Below are 16,323 nucleotides of genomic sequence, written 5' to 3' on the forward strand. Positions count from 1 at the left end.
ACAAAGCTTAAGTCCAAGTGGATCAAGGACCTCCATATCAAACCAAATACACTCAAACTAATAGAAGAAAAAGTGGGGAAGAGTCTCGAACACATGGGCACTGGAAAAAATTTCCAGAATAAAACACCAATGGCTTATACTCTAAGATCAAGAATCGACAAATGGGATCTCATAAAACTGCAAAGCTTCTGTAAGGCAAAGGACACTGTTCTTAGGACAAAATGACAACCAACATATTGGGAAAAGGTCTTTACCTATCCTACAACAGATAGAGGGCTTATGTCCAAAATATACAAAGAACTCAAGAAGTTATACCACAGGGAGACAAATAACCCTATTAAAAAATGGGGTTCAGAGCTAAACAAAGAATTCACAGCTGAGGAATGCCGAATGGCTGAGAAACACCTAAAGAAATGTTCAACATCTCTAGTCATAAGGGTAATGCAAATCAAAACAACCCTGAGATTTCACCTCACACCAGTGAGAATGGCTAAGACCAAAAACTCAGGTGACAGCAAATGCTGGCGAGGATGTGGAGAAAGAGGAACACTCCTCCATTGTTGGTGGGATTGCACACTGGTACAACCATTCTGGAAATCAGTCTGGAGGTTCCTCAGATAATTGAACATTGAACAACTACCTTAGGACTCAGGTGTGCCTCTCTTGGGCATATACCCAAAAGATGACCCAAAATATAACAAAGACACATGTTCAACTATGTTCATAGAAGCCTTATTTATAATAGCCAGAAGCTGGAAAGAACCCAGATGCCCTTCAACAGAGTAATGGATACAGAAAATGTGCCATTTATACAATGGAATATTACTCAGCTATCAAAAACAAAGACTTTATGAAATTCATAGGCAAATGAATGGAACTGAAAAATATCATCCTGAGTGAGGTAACCCAATCACAGAAAAACACACATGGTATTCACTCATTCATAAGTGGCTATTAGCGCAAATGCTTGAATTGCCCTACATGCATAGAACACATGAAACTCAAGAAGGATGACCAAAATGCAAATGCTTCACTCCTTCTTTAAAAGGGGAACATGAATACTCTTGGCAGGGGATAGGGAGGCAAAGTTTAAAACAGAGGCAGAAGGAACACCCATTCAGAGCCTGCCCCACATGTGGCCCATATATATACAGCCACCCAATTAGACAAGATGGAAGAAGCAAAAAAGTGCAGGCTGACAGGAAACGGATGTAGATCTCTCCTGAGAAACACAGCTAGAATACAGCAAATGCATAGGCAAATGCCAGCAGCAAACCACTGAACTGAGAATGGGACCCCGTTGAAGGAATCAGAGAAAGAACTGGAAGAGCTTGAAGGGGCTCGAGACCCCATATGTACAACAATGCCAAGCAACCAGAGCGTCCAGGGACTAAGCCACTACCCAAAGACTATACATGGACTGACCCTGGACTCTGACCTCATAGGTAGCAATGAATAGCCTAGTAAGAGCACCAGTGGAAGGGGAAGCCCTTGGTCCTGCCAAGACTGAACCCCCATTGAACGTGATTGTTGGGCGGAAGGTGGTAATGTGGGGAGGATGGGGAAGGGAAGCCCATATAGAAGGGGAGGTGGAGGGATTAGGGCGATGTTGGTCTGGAAACCGTGAAGGGGAATAACAGTCAAAATGTAAATAAGAAATAGTCAAGTTAATAAAGATTAAAAAAAAGAAGCATTCATTAAAAGTCTTCTAAGCCTAGAGCCAGATGAGTTTAGTGCAAAATTCTATCAGACCTTCAAAGAAGACATAACACCAATTCTGTCCAAACTACTATACAAAATAAAAAGAGGAAGAACACTACCCATTCATTCTTCAAAGCCACAATTGTGCCTATACGTAAACTACACAAAGACCCTACAAAGAAAGAGAGCTTCAGAACAATTTCACTCATAAATATCGATTCAAAAATACTCAGTAAACTTCTTGAAAACTGAATCCAAGAACACATCAAAATAATCATTCACCATGACCAAGTTGGCTTCATCCCAGATATGCAAGGACGGTTCAATATATGGAAATCCAATAACGTAATCAACTACATAAACAAACTCAAAGAAGAAAATCACATGATCATCTCATTAGATGCTGAGAAACATGTGATAAAATTCAAGACCTCTTCAAGATAAAAGTTTTAGAATGATCACAAACTCAAGGCCCATATCCGAACAGAGTAAAAGCAATATACAGCAAATCAGTAACCAACATCAAACTAAGTGTAGAGAAACTTGAAGCCATCCCACTAAAATCAGGGACTAGACAAGGCTGCCCACTCTATCCCTACATATTTAATATGGCACTTGAAGTCCTATCCAGAGCTATTAGACAACAAAAGGAGGTCAAATGGATACAAATTGGAAAGGAAGAAGTCAAAATATCACTATTTGCAGATGGTATGATAGTATACTTAAGTGACCCCAAAAATTCCAACACAGAACTCTTAGAGCTGATAAACAACTTCAAAAAAGTGACTGAGTATAAAATTAACTCAAACAAATCAGTAGCCTTGCTCTACTCAAAAGATAAACAGGCTGAGAAAGAGATTAGGGAAATGAAACCCTTCACAATAGCTACAAATAATATAAAATGCTTCAGTGTGACTCTAACCAAGCAAGTGAAAGATCTGCATGACAAGAACTTCAAGTCTCAGAAGAAATAAATTGAAGATCTGAGAGGATGGAAAGAACTACCATGCTCTTAGAGTGACAGGATTAATAAAGTAAAAATGGCCATCTTGCTGAAAGAAATCTGCAGATTCAATGGAATCCCCAACAAAATTCTAACTCAATTCTTCATAGAGTTAGAAAGAGCAACTCTTACATTTATTTGGAATAACAAAAAAAAAACCCAGATAGCAAAAACTATTCTCAACAATAAGATAACTTCTAGGGAAATCACCATCCCTGACCTCAAGCTGTATTACAGAGCAATCATGATAAAAAAACTCTATTGTACCGGTACAGAGACTGGCAGGAAGACCAATGGAATAAAATTGAAGATGCAGAAATGAACCCACACACCTATGGTCACTTAATCTTTGACAAAGGAGCTAAAATTATCCAATGGAAAAAATGACAGGATTTTCAATAAATGGTGATGGTTCAACTGGAGGTCAGCATGCAGAAAGAAGAATGCGAATTGACCCATTCTTATCTCCTTATACAAAGCTCAATTCCAAGTGAATCAAAAACCTCTACAAAAATGAGATACACTGAAAATAATAGAAGAGAAGCTGGGGAGGAGCCTCAAACACGTAGACTACAGGGGAAATGTTTTCGAACAGAACACCAATGGAACTTCATAAAATTGCAAAGCTTCTATAATGTAAAAGACATTCTCATTAGGACAAAATGGCAATCAACAGATTGGGGAAAGATATTTACCAATCGTACCTCAGTAGAGGCCTAATATCTAATATATACAAAGAACTCAAAAGTTAGGCTCCAGAGAATCAAATAATGTTATTAAAAATGGGGCACAGAGTTAAACAAAGAACTCTCAACTGAAGAATACTGAATGGTTGAGAAGCACCTAAAGAAATGTTCCACATCCTTAGTCATCAGGGAAATGCCAACCAGTCAGAATGGCTAAGATCAAAAACTCAGGTAACAGTAGATGCTGGCAAGGATGTGGATATATAGAAACATGCCTCCGTTGCTGGTGGGATTGCAAGCTAGCACAACCCCACTGAAAATCAATCTACCAGTTCTTTACAAAATTGGACATAGTACTACCTGAGGACCCAGCTATCCCATTCCTGGAGAAACACCCAAAAGATGCTCCAACATATAACAAGGACACCCACTCCATTATGTTCATAGCAGCCGTAATTATGATAGTCAGAAGCTGGAAAGAACCCAGATATCCTTCAACAGACGAGTGGATACAGACAATGTGTTACATCTACACAATGGAGTACTACTCAGATATTAAAAAAAATGAAGTCAAGAAATTCTTAGGCAAATGGAAGGAACTAGAAAATATCATCCTGAGTGACATTCTACACTCATAAAAGAACACAAATGGTATGCACTCACTGATAATTGGCTATAATCCCAAAAGTTTGGAATACCTAATAAGAATTCACAGATCTTATGAAACTCAAGAAATAGGAAGACCAAAAGGTGGATGTTTCAGTCCTTCTTAAAATGGAGAATGAAATAATTACAGGAGGAAATACAGGGACAAAGAGTAGAGCAGGGACTGAAGAAAATGTCATCCAGAGACTGCCCTACCTGGAGATTCATCCCATAGTCAGCTACCAAGTCCAGTGACTATTGCTGATGCCAAAAATTACTTCCTTAGAGCAGGCTGCTTGCAGCTAACCATTGTGCTGAGTATGGGTACCGCAGTGGACAAGTTAGAGAAAATACTGAAGGAGCTGAAAGGGTTTGCAACCCCATAGGAAGAAAAACATTTCAATCAACAAGACTCCACCAGAGCTCCCAGAGACTAAATCACCAACCAATGAGTACATATGGAGGGATCCAGGGCTCCAGCCACATATGCAGCAGAGGATGGCATTGTCTAACATCAATAGGGGGAAAAAACCCTTGGTCCTCTGAAGGCTCATTTCCCCAGTATAGGGGAATGCCAGGGTGTTGATGTGGGAGTAAGTAGTTCAGGTTGGAATCATCCTCATAGAAGCATGGGGAAGGGGTATAGAGATGGACATAAAGGAGATAACTTTTGAAATGTAAATGCATAAAACATCCAAGAAAAGTAAAATTTTAAAAATGGAGAACAGTACCATAGCATCAGAACCTCCCCTGTGGTTTTTTTCCCTACATAAAGCTGGGAGGGAAAAGTGAGGGGAGGGATAGACGGGTATTAGAGGGGAAGGACAGGGGTGAACTTAATAAAAAAAAACAGTACAAGCAGGTGTGATACCCTGGAATAATAAAACATCTAATGAAAAGATGAAGAAAGTAGAGAGGATAAAATTTGGAAGATGAAAGGAAGAAAGGACACAAATTAAAAGGAAAGGTGATGACAAGATGTACCTTCTGTGTCTATCTCCATTGACCTACTTCCTCCATCTATAGGCCACCTCTGAAGAGTTCATTCAGCTATACATTAAAAATACACCAATAGATTTATCAACTTGTCAGTCTCATATGTATAAATAAGTCCTAATAATTTGATTACCTCTGGATGAAGGATCTCTGATAACTGCTGTTGCATTGAGTACCAACCTTCAAGGTATACTGATTTGGAGGATACCGTGTATCTGCAAAATAAAATCCCAAAATAAGGTTGTCTAAGGTAAACATATGAGTCTTTTAGGAAGAAATGAAGCCTCAAGAGACAGAAAACAGGGTGACCACATGCCACTCCATGTTTTTATCGTCATTTTCCTACAGTACTTTTCCCTTCTACTTGAATATTCTTAGGACAACTTAGCCTACTTTGGCTTCCTATTGCTATGACAAAATATCCTGCAAAGCAACTTTATGGAGCCAAAGGGTCCTTTGGATCTAAGTTCCATGTTCTACTCCATCAAAGCAGAGAAGTTACAGTGCCATGAGCTTTTAGACACTGATCACATCGATAATCAGGAACAGAATAATTAACCTATGAATGGTAGTAGTCAGCTTGGTTTCTACTCTTAAACAGTTCAGAGTCCTCTGCTTTGGGAACAGTGTCACTCACAGTGGGTGTGTCTTACCACATCAATTGAGGCAATGAAGACCATCACAGACATAGACACAGGTGTGCATGCAATGTAGTGCAGCACATGCACACATGTACCAGTGCGTGTTCAGGGTGACAAAAGTGGGGATGTCAGGTATCCTGTTCTGTCATGTTACACATTACTGCCTTTAGAATGGCTGTCTAACTGAACCGAAAGCTCGGATGGAAACACACAAGCTCCAGTAGTCATATCAACACACACACACACACACACACACACACACACACTGACACACACACACACAGACACACAGACACACACACACATACAGACACACACACACATACAGACACACACACACACACACAGACAGACACACACACACACAGACACACACACACACACACAGACACACACTGAGACACACACACAGACACACACACACAGACACACACACAGACACACACACACAGACACAAACACACACAGACACACACACACAGACACACACAGGCACACAGACACACACACACAGACAAACACACACAGACACAAACACACACAGAGACAAACAGACACACAGACACACACACACACAGACACACACAGGCACACAGACACACACACACAGACACACACACACAGACACACACACAGACACACAGACACACACAAACACAGACACACACAGACATACACACACACAGACAAACACACAGACACACACACACACAGAGACACACACACAGACACACACACACAGACACACACACAGACACACACACACAGACACACACAAACACAGACACACACAAACACAGACACACAAACACAGACACACACAGAGACACACACACAAAAAGACACACACACACACAGACACACACACACACACACACACACACACACACACACACACAGTGACCGGATTACAGAACCTGCCTTCCTTATGTAACAAGCACACTTACTGCTGAGCCATCTCCTCAATTCCTGTTACACCAATCTAAAAAACATCAAGATTAGCAAGTTTCAACCCGCGGATCCCGGCCCGCAGCAGCTCTCTGCTCCCAGACCCGGTGAGAGAGAGACCCAACCGCCTGGTCAGGTGGGCACTCCTGAGGCTGCAGAGGGGAAGAGACCAACAACACTGCTCACCCCTGCCCACATCCCTGGCCCAAGAGGAAACTGTATAAGGCCTCTGGGCTCCCGTGGAGGAGGGCCCAGGAGCAGCAGGACACCTGCCTGAGACACCACCGGAACCGGAAAGAAACAGACCGGATAAACAGTTCTCTGCACCCAAATCCCGTGGGAGGGAGAGCTAAACCTTCAGAGAGTCAGACAAGCCTGGGAAACCAGAAAAGACTGCTCCCTGCACACACATCTCGGACGCCAGAGGAAAAAGCCAAAGACCATCTGGAACCCTGGTGCACTGAAGCTCCCGGAAGGGGCGGCACAGGTCTTCCTGGTTGCTGCCGCTGCAGAGAGCCCCTGGGCAGCACCCCACGAGCGAACCTGAGCCTCGGGACCACAGGTAAGACCAAATTTTGTGCTGCAAGAAAGCGGCCTGGTGAACTCAAGACACAGGCCCACAGGAACAGCTGAAGACCTGTAGAGAGGAAAAACTACACGCCTGAAAGCAGAACACTCTGTCCCCATAACTGACTGAAAGAGAGGAAAACAGGTCTACAGCACTCCTGACACACAGGCTTATAGGACAGTCTAGCCACTGTCAGAAATAGCAGAACAAAGTAACACTAGAGATAATCTGATGGCGAGAGGCAAGCGCAGGAACCCAAGCAACAGAAACCAAGACTACATGCCATCATCGGAGCCCAATTCTCCCACCAAAACAAACATGGAATATTCAAACACACCAGAAAAGCAAGATCTAGTTTCAAAATCATATTTGATCATGATGCTGGAGGACTTCAAGAAAGACATGAACACACTTAGGGAAACACAGGAAAACATTAATAAACAAGTAGAAGCCTACAGAGAGGAATCGCAAAAATCCCTGAAAGAATTCCAGGAAAACACAATCAAACAGTTGAAGGAATTAAAAATGGAAATAGAAGCAATCAAGAAAGAACACATGGAAACAACCCTGGATATAGAAAACCAAAAGAAGAGACAAGGAGCTGTAGATACAAGCTTCACCAACAGAATACAAGAGATGGAAGAGAGAATCTCAGGAGCAGAAGATTCCATAGAAATCATTGACTCAACTGTCAAAGATAATGTAAAGCAGAAAAAGCTACTGGTCCAAAACATACAGGAAATCCAGGACTCAATGAGAAGATCAAACCTAAGGATAATAGGTATAGAAGAGAGTGAAGACTCCCAGCTCAAAGGACCAGTAAATATCTTCAACAAAATCATAGAAGAAAACTTCCCTAACCTAAAAAAAGAGATACCCATAGACATACAAGAAGCCTACAGAACTCCAAATAGATTGGACCAGAAAAGAAACACCTCCCGTCACATAATTGTCAAAACACCAAACGCACAAAATAAAGAAAGAATATTAAAAGCAGTAAGGGAAAAAGGTCAAGTAACATATAAAGGGAGACCTATCAGAATCACACCAGACTTCTCGCCAGAAACTATGAAGGCCAGAAAGCCTGGACTGATGTCATACAGACCCTAAGAGAACACAAATGCCAGCCCAGGTTACTGTATCCAGCAAAACTCTCAATTAACATAGATGGAGAAACCAAGATATTCCATGACAAAACCAAATTTACACAATATCTTTCTACAAATCCAGCACTACAAAGGATAATAAATGGTAAAGCCCAACATAAGGAGGCAAGCTATACCCTAGAAGAAGCAAGAAACTAATCGTCTTGGCAACAAAACAAAGAGAAGAAAAGCACACAAACATAACCTCACATCCAAATATGAATATAAAGGGAAACAATAATCACTATTCCTTAATATCTCTCAATATCAATGGCCTCAACTCCCCAATAAAAAGACATAGATTAACAAACTGTATACGCAACGAGGACCCTGCATTCTGCTGCCTACAGGAAACACACCTCAGAGACAAAGACAGACACTACCTCAGAGTGAAAGGCTGGAAAACAACTTTCCAAGCAAATGGTCAGAAGAAGCAAGCTGGAGTAGCCATTCTAATATCAAATAAAATCAATTTCCAACTAAAAGTCATCAAAAAAGATAAGGAAGGACACTTCATGTTCATCAAAGGAAAAATCCACCAAGATGAACTCTCAATCCTAAATATCTATGCCCCAAATACAAGGGCACCTACATACGTAAAAGAAACCTTACTAAAGCTCAAAACACACATTGCACCTCACACAATAATAGTGGGAGATTTCAACACCCCACTCTCATCAATGGACAGATCATGGAAACAGAAATTAAACAGTGATATCGACAGACTAAGAGAAGTCATGAGCCAAATGGACCTAACAGATATTTATAGAACATTCTATCCTAAAGCAAAAGGATATACCTTCTTCTCAGCTCCTCATGGTACTTTCTCCAAAATTGACCATATAATTGGTCAAAAAAATGGGCCTCAACAGGTACAGAAAGATAGAAATAATCCCATGCGTGCTATCGGACCACCACGGCCTAAAACTGATCTTCAATAACAATAAGGGAAGAATGCCCACATATACATGGAAATTGAACAATGCTCTACTCAATGATAACCTGGTCAAGGAAGAAATAAAGAAAGAAATTAAAAACTTTTTAGAATTTAATGAAAATGAAGATACAACATACCCAAACTTATGGGACACAATGAAAGCTGTGCTAAGAGGAAAACTCATAGCGCTGAGTGCCTGCAGAAAGAAACAGGAAAGAGCATATGTCAGCAGCTTGACAGCACACCTAAAAGCTCTAGAACAAAAAGAAGCAAATACACCCAGGAGGAGCAGAAGGCAGGAAATAATCAAACTCAGAGCTGAAATCAACGAAGTAGAAACAAAAAGGACCATAGAAAGAATCAACAGAACCAAAAGTTGGTTCTTTGAGAAAATCAACAAGATAGATAAACCCTTAGCCAGACTAACGAGAGGACACAGAGAGTGCGTCCAAATTAACAAAATCAGAAATGAAAAGGGAGACATAACTACAGATTCAGAGGAAATTCAAAAAATCATCAGATCTTACTATAAAAACCTATATTCAACAAAATTTGAAAATCTTCAGGAAATGGACAATTTCCTAGACAGATACCAGGTACCAAAGTTAAATCAGGAACAGATAAACAAGTTAAACAACCCCATAACTCCTAAGGAAATAGAAGCAGTCATTAAAGGTCTCCCAACCAAAAAGAGCCCAGGTCCAGACGGGTTTAGTGCAGAATTCTATCAAACCTTCATAGAAGACCTCATACCAATATTATCCAAACTATTCCACAAAATTGAAACAGATGGAGCCCTACCGAATTCCTTCTACGAAGCCACAATTACTCTTAAACCTAAACCACACAAAGACACAACAAAGAAAGAGAACTTCAGACCAATTTCCCTTATGAATATCGACGCAAAAATACTCAATAAAATTCTGGCAAACCGAATTCAAGAGCACATCAAAACAATCATCCACCATGATCAAGTAGGCTTCATCCCAGGCATGCAGGGATGGTTTAATATACGGAAAACCATCAACGTGATCCATTATATAAACAAACTGAAAGAACAAAACCACATGATCATTTCATTAGATGCTGAGAAAGCATTTGACAAAATTCAACACCCCTTCATGATAAAAGTCCTGGAAAGAATAGGAATTCAAGGCCCATACCTAAACATAGTAAAAGCCATATACAGCAAACCAGTTGCTAACATTAAACTAAATGGAGAGAAACTTGAAGCAATCCCACTAAACAAGACTAGACACTAGAGTGGACTAGACAAGGCTGCCCACTCTCTCCCTACTTATTCAATATAGTTCTTGAAGTTCTAGCCAGAGCAATCAGACAACAAAAGGAGATCGAAGGGATACAGATCGGAAAAGAAGAGGTCAAAATATCACTATTTGCAGATGACATGATAGTATATTTAAGTGATCCCAAAAATTCCACCAGAGAACTACTAAAGCTGATAAACAACTTCAGCAAAGTGGCTGGGTATAAAATTAACTCAAATAAATCAGTTGCCTTCCTCTATACAAAAGAGAAACAAGCCGAGAAAGAAATTAGGGAAACGACACCCTTCATAATAGACCCAAATAATATAAAGTACCTCGGTGTGACTTTAACCAAGCAAGTAAAAGATCTGTACAATAAGAACTTCAAGACACTGAGGAAAGAAATTGAAGAAGACCTCAGAAGATGGAAAGATCTCCCATGCTCATGGATTGGCAGGATTAATATAGTAAAAATGGCCATTTTACCAAAAGCAATCTACAGATTCAATGCAATCCCCATCAAAATACCAATCCAATTCTTCAAAGAGTTAGACAGAACAATTTGCAAATTCATCTGGAATAACAAAAAACCCAGGATAGCTAAAGCTATCCTCAACAATAAAAGGACTTCAGGGGGAATCACTATCCCTGAACTCAAGCAGTATTACAGAGCAATAGTGATAAAAACTGCATGGTATTGGTACAGGGACAGACAGATAGACCAATGGAATAGAATTGAAGACCCAGAAATGAACCCACACACCTATGGTCACTTGATTTTTGACAAAGGAGCCAAAACCATCCAATGGAAAAAAGATAGCATTTTCAGCAAATGGTGCTGGTTCAACTGGAGGGCAACATGTAGAAGAATGCAGATCGATCCATGCTTATCACCCTGTACAAAGCTTAAGTCCAAGTGGATCCAGGACCTCCACATTAAACCAGACACACTCAAACTAATAGAAGAAAAACTAGGGAAACATCTGGAACACATGGGCACTGGAAAAAATTTCCTGAACAAAACACCAATGGCTTATGCTCTAAGATCAAGAATCGACAAATGGGATCTCATAAAACTGCAAAGCTTCTGTAAGGCAAAGGACACTGTGGTTAGGACAAAACGGCAACCAACAGATTGGGAAAAGATCTTTACCAATCCTACAACAGATAGAGGCCTTATATCCAAAATATACAAAGAACTCAAGAAGTTAGACCGCAGGGAAACAAATAACCCTATTAAAAAAATGGGGTTCAGAGCTAAACAAAGAATTCACAGCTGAGGAATGCCGAATGGATGAGAAACACCTAAAGAAATGTTCAACATCTTTAGTCATAAGGGAAATGCAAATCAAAACAACCCTGAGATTTCACCTCACACCAGTGAGATTGGCGAAGATCAAAAACTCAGGGGACAACAGATGCCGGCAAGGATGTGGAGAAAGAGGAACACTCCTCCATTGTTGGTGGGATTGCAGACTGGTAAAACCATTCTGGAAATCAGTCTGGAGGTTCCTCAGAAAATTGGACATTGAACTGCCTGAGGATCCAGCTATACCTCTCTTGGGCATATACCCAAAAGATGCCTCAACATATAAAAGAGACACGTGCTCCACTATGTTCATCGCAGCCTTATTTATAATAGCCAGAAAATGGAAAGAACCCAGATGCCCTTCAACAGAGGAATGGATACAGAAAATGTGGTACATCTACACAATGGAATATTACTCAGCTATCAAAAACAACGAGTTTATGAAATTCGTAGGCAAATGGTTGGAACTGGAAAATATCATCCTGAGTGAACTAACCCAATCACAGAAAGACATACATGGTATGCACTCATTGATAAGTGGCTATTAGCCCAAATGCTTGAATTACCCTAGATCCCTAGAACAAACGAAACTCAAGACAGATGATCAAAATGTGAATGCTTCACTCCTTCTTTAAATGAGGAAAAAGAATACCCTTGGCAGGGAAGGGAGAGGCAAAGATTAAAACAGAGACTTAAGGAACACCCATTTAGAGCCTGCCCCACATGTGGCCCATACATATACAGCCACCCAATTAGACAAGATGGATGAAGCAAAGAAGTGCAGACCGACAGGAGCCGGATGTAGATCGCTCCTGAGAGACACAGCCAGAATACAGCAAATACAGAGGCGAATGCCAGCAGCAAACCACTGAACTGAGAATAGGTCCCCTGTTGAAGGAATCAGAGAAAGAACTGGAAGAGCTTGAAGGGGCTCGAGACCCCAAAAGTACAACAATGCCAAGCAACCAGAGCTTCCAGGGACTAAGCCACTACCTAAAGACTATACATGGACTGACCCTGGACTCTGACCCCATAGGTAGCAATGAATATCCTAGTAAGAGCACCAGTGGAAGGGGAAGCCCTGGGTCCTGCTAAGACTGAACCCCCAGTGAACTAGTCTATGGGGGAGGGCGGCAATGGGGGGAGGGTTGTGAGGGGAACACCCATAAGGAAGGGGAGGGGGGAGGGGGATGTTTGCCCGGAAACCGGGAAAGGGAATAACACTTGAAATGTATATAAGAAATACTCAAGTTAATAAAAAAAAAAAAAGATACTAAGGAAAAAAAAAAAAGGTTAGCAAGTTTCTGGACTGTTCTCTGATTGGATATGAAGGCCATTACAGATTCTGAGCTCTGAAAGACAAAGCAACCTGCTGACCAGGGTTTATCTATTTCCTTTTCCTGTAATGTTTCACAGCAGTAGTTAGAATGTATATCACTCAAAGGAAAACTTCTTAAAGTTTACAATATTGCTGAATAGGAGAGACAAAAAAATATTTACAAAGGTCAATTCGCCAACTACAAAGGGTCTAAAGCAGTAAAGTGAAGCTTGATTTACATTTTGTTCTTGACAATGTATTTGATGAGGTACTTCAATTTCCAGAGTTTTGTTGTTGTTCTTCTTATTGTTGTTCCCAACAATAATGGACTATAACCTGGAACTGTAACCTAAATAATCTTTCTTTTTCATGAACTTGTTTTGTCCCAGCACCAGAAATAAAACGAGCAAATTTCCCACAGAGACATAACTTTAGGTTTACCACTTAGAAAGCTTGGGAATCAGTCTCTGCCAAAGAAAATCTTTTTCATGCAGCTAAGCTGGTGAATAGTAACATTTATTGACCATAATAAAATTGTTCTTGGGATACTTTTCCTCTCATTGGTTGACTTCTTCAGTCTGATCCAATCTATTTGGAGTTCTGTGGGCTTCTTGTATGTTCATGGGCATCTCTTTCTTTACGATAGGGAAGTTTTCTTCTATATTTTGTTGAAGATATTACTGGCCCTTTTAGGTTGGGAAGTTTCACTCTCTTCTATACCTATTTTCCTTAGGTTTAATCTTCTCATTCTGTCTGTTTTCCTGGATGTTGTGGGTTAGGACCTTTTTTATTTTTACATTTTCTTTGACTATTGTGTCAATGTTTTCTATGGCAAATTCTGCCCCTGAGATTCTCTCTTCAATCTCTTGTATTCTGTTGGTGATACTTGCATCCATGACTCCTGATCTCTTTCCTACGTTTTTTATCTCCAGTGTTGTCTCACTTGTGGTTCCTTTATTTCTATTTTCATTTTTAGATACTGGATGGTTCTGATCAATTTTCCTTTTTTGATCTGTATGGTTTTGTTCAATTCCTTTACCTATTTGGTTGTGTATTCCTTTAATTCTTTATGGGATTTTTGTGTTTCCTTTTTAAATGTGTCTACTTGTTTACTTGTATTGTCCTGTATTTCTCTAAGGGAGTCATTTACATTTTCCTTAAAGTCCTCTATCATCATCATGATAAGTGATTGTAAATCCACATCTTGCTTTCCCAGGATGTGGGGTGTCCAGGACTTGCTGTGCTGGGAGAACTGGGTACTGATGATACCAAGTGTCCTTTGTATCTGTTGCTTCGGTTCTTGCCCTTGCCTCCTGCCATCTGGTTATGTCTGATGGTAGTTGGTCCTGCTGTCTCTGACTGGAGCTTGTTCCTCCTGTGGGTCCATGAGCCTGTGATCTTAGAAGTGAGAGCATGCCTGAGAGACAAGCTCTGTCCGGGCGGGATTTGGATATGGAAGGCTGTTTGACAGCCTTGGCTCCAGGCTCAGATGGAGACCAAAAGGATCCTGTCCATAATCTTACATTTTTAAATTACTTTAAACTTGTGTATATGAAGGAAAGAAAACTTTGGTTGGTCCTCAATGGGTTATTTCCAATCCAGATTCTGAAAAAGGGAAGAATATCAAGAAAGACCAAAGGCAACAGAAGTAGGCAGCAGGCCACATATCCATCAGCATCTGTTTACTGTCTCTGAATCTCTGTAGTGCCAGTCCAGGAAGGAGGCAGTTTAAGGTTCATAGAGTTCACTGTCACTAATGGAAAGGAAACACAAATCTTAAAAGACACACGCAAAAGTTAGCAGACAGAAACATATTTAGAAAAAAAATAACAAACAAACTAACAAACCTCCAAGAATCCTGGAAAGCAATGATATTCCAAAAGTTTCCAAAAGTCACTATTAAAACATTTAGCTAAAAATCTTTAAGAAGCTCTTGGGTATGCCTTTTTCTTTCCCTGAGAACATTTCTATTTTTCTATTTTTGTTCATTCATTCCCTCATTCATTAACTTATTCATTGTTGTGTGTGCAAACTCATGTGTGTGTATGCCCATGCCAGAGTGAGTGTGTGACGGTCAGGAGGTCAGAATACAGCTTGTTAGAGTTGATTGTCTCCATCAATCACATGGGTACCAGGCATCGAACTCAAGTCAGGCTTGACAGTAAGGTTTTACTCCCTGAGCCATCACCTCCAACCACTACATTACTTTTAAAAATCCTCAAATTTGACCTCATACTGCCTTGTCCTGAAGTTGTTCTTCGTATCAAAGCCAAGGATCTGGTTTCACATTAGGTGAACCCCTAAAAGATGAATGGAAATCCTTGGGGGGCTATTGGTGACAATATGGGACTGTGCCAGTCTCTAAATTGTTGGTTATTTCCAAAACAAATATTAAATGTAAATGTTGATGATTCAGTTCTAAGGGTCAATCACTAGGCATTACCATGAATAAGAAGATCAGCAACACAAGGCAGGGAATCCTAGATTTGAGATTGGGTTTCCAGAGAAGGAACTTGCTGATCTTCACCATATGTCCAGAACACATAACAAAACAGTCTTACTTTGCAAGTTGAAATTTTCTGTTTTCATTTTCCTAGGTTTTAACATGAAAGATGTGGTACACAAGCACGTGGAGGCCTGAGGTTGATATTGTATAGCATGATTGACTTCAATTCCACTTATTCCTTGAGGCAAGACCACTCAGTCAAGTCCAAAAGTCATAGTGATGGCTACTCTTTCTAGCCAGTGTGCTCTAAGATTTCACTGTCTCCACTTCCAATTGCATTTTCAATTTCCAAGGCTATGATTGTACATGGGCTTCCATTTTCATACAAAGGCATTAAAATACATATGAGGTTCAGTGGGAATAATTATAATTATAGGAATGTGCAAAAACATTACCATTGTCCATCCAAAGTTGATAGGTGCTTCAGTAGGTTCCATTTCTGAGTTACTGTAAGTCCTGCAGCAATGAGCATGCGTGAATACAAACCTCTGTAGTAGGTTCCAGAGATCCTGATGCAGTTCCCAAGAATACGATGGCTGCATTGAGAGATTCTCTGCTAAAAGCATCAAAGAGATTGATCACTAGCAATGGACCAATACTCTCTACCCTGAGCTTCTAAACTTTCTGCTCTCTCCCAGAAACCCAGGAACTA

General features: G+C 40.4%; 1 protein-coding gene across 8 annotated transcripts in view; it reads right to left on the reverse strand.

Moving 5' to 3' along the window:
• Positions 1-16,323, reverse strand: part of Cd209cl2 (CD209c molecule like 2) — a 169,325-nt gene that overhangs the window by 44,803 nt on the left and 108,199 nt on the right. For 3 of the 8 annotated variants that reach the window (XM_087579498.1, XM_087579512.1, XM_087579500.1), the window contains one exon: positions 16,067-16,227. The exons of 3 other annotated variants lie outside the window; for them this stretch is intronic. In XM_087579498.1, the coding sequence (XP_087435624.1) occupies positions 16,067-16,227 (161 nt within the window). The remainder of the gene's footprint in view (positions 1-16,066; positions 16,228-16,323) is intronic. 2 more of the 8 variants (XM_087579499.1, XM_087579513.1) reach the window with 1 other exon arrangement.

The sequence above is a fragment of the Rattus norvegicus genome, chromosome 12 (genome assembly GCF_021556685.1).
Source record: "Rattus norvegicus strain SHRSP/BbbUtx chromosome 12, alternate assembly SHRSP_T2T, whole genome shotgun sequence".
NCBI classification, from domain to species: domain Eukaryota; kingdom Metazoa; phylum Chordata; class Mammalia; order Rodentia; family Muridae; genus Rattus; species Rattus norvegicus.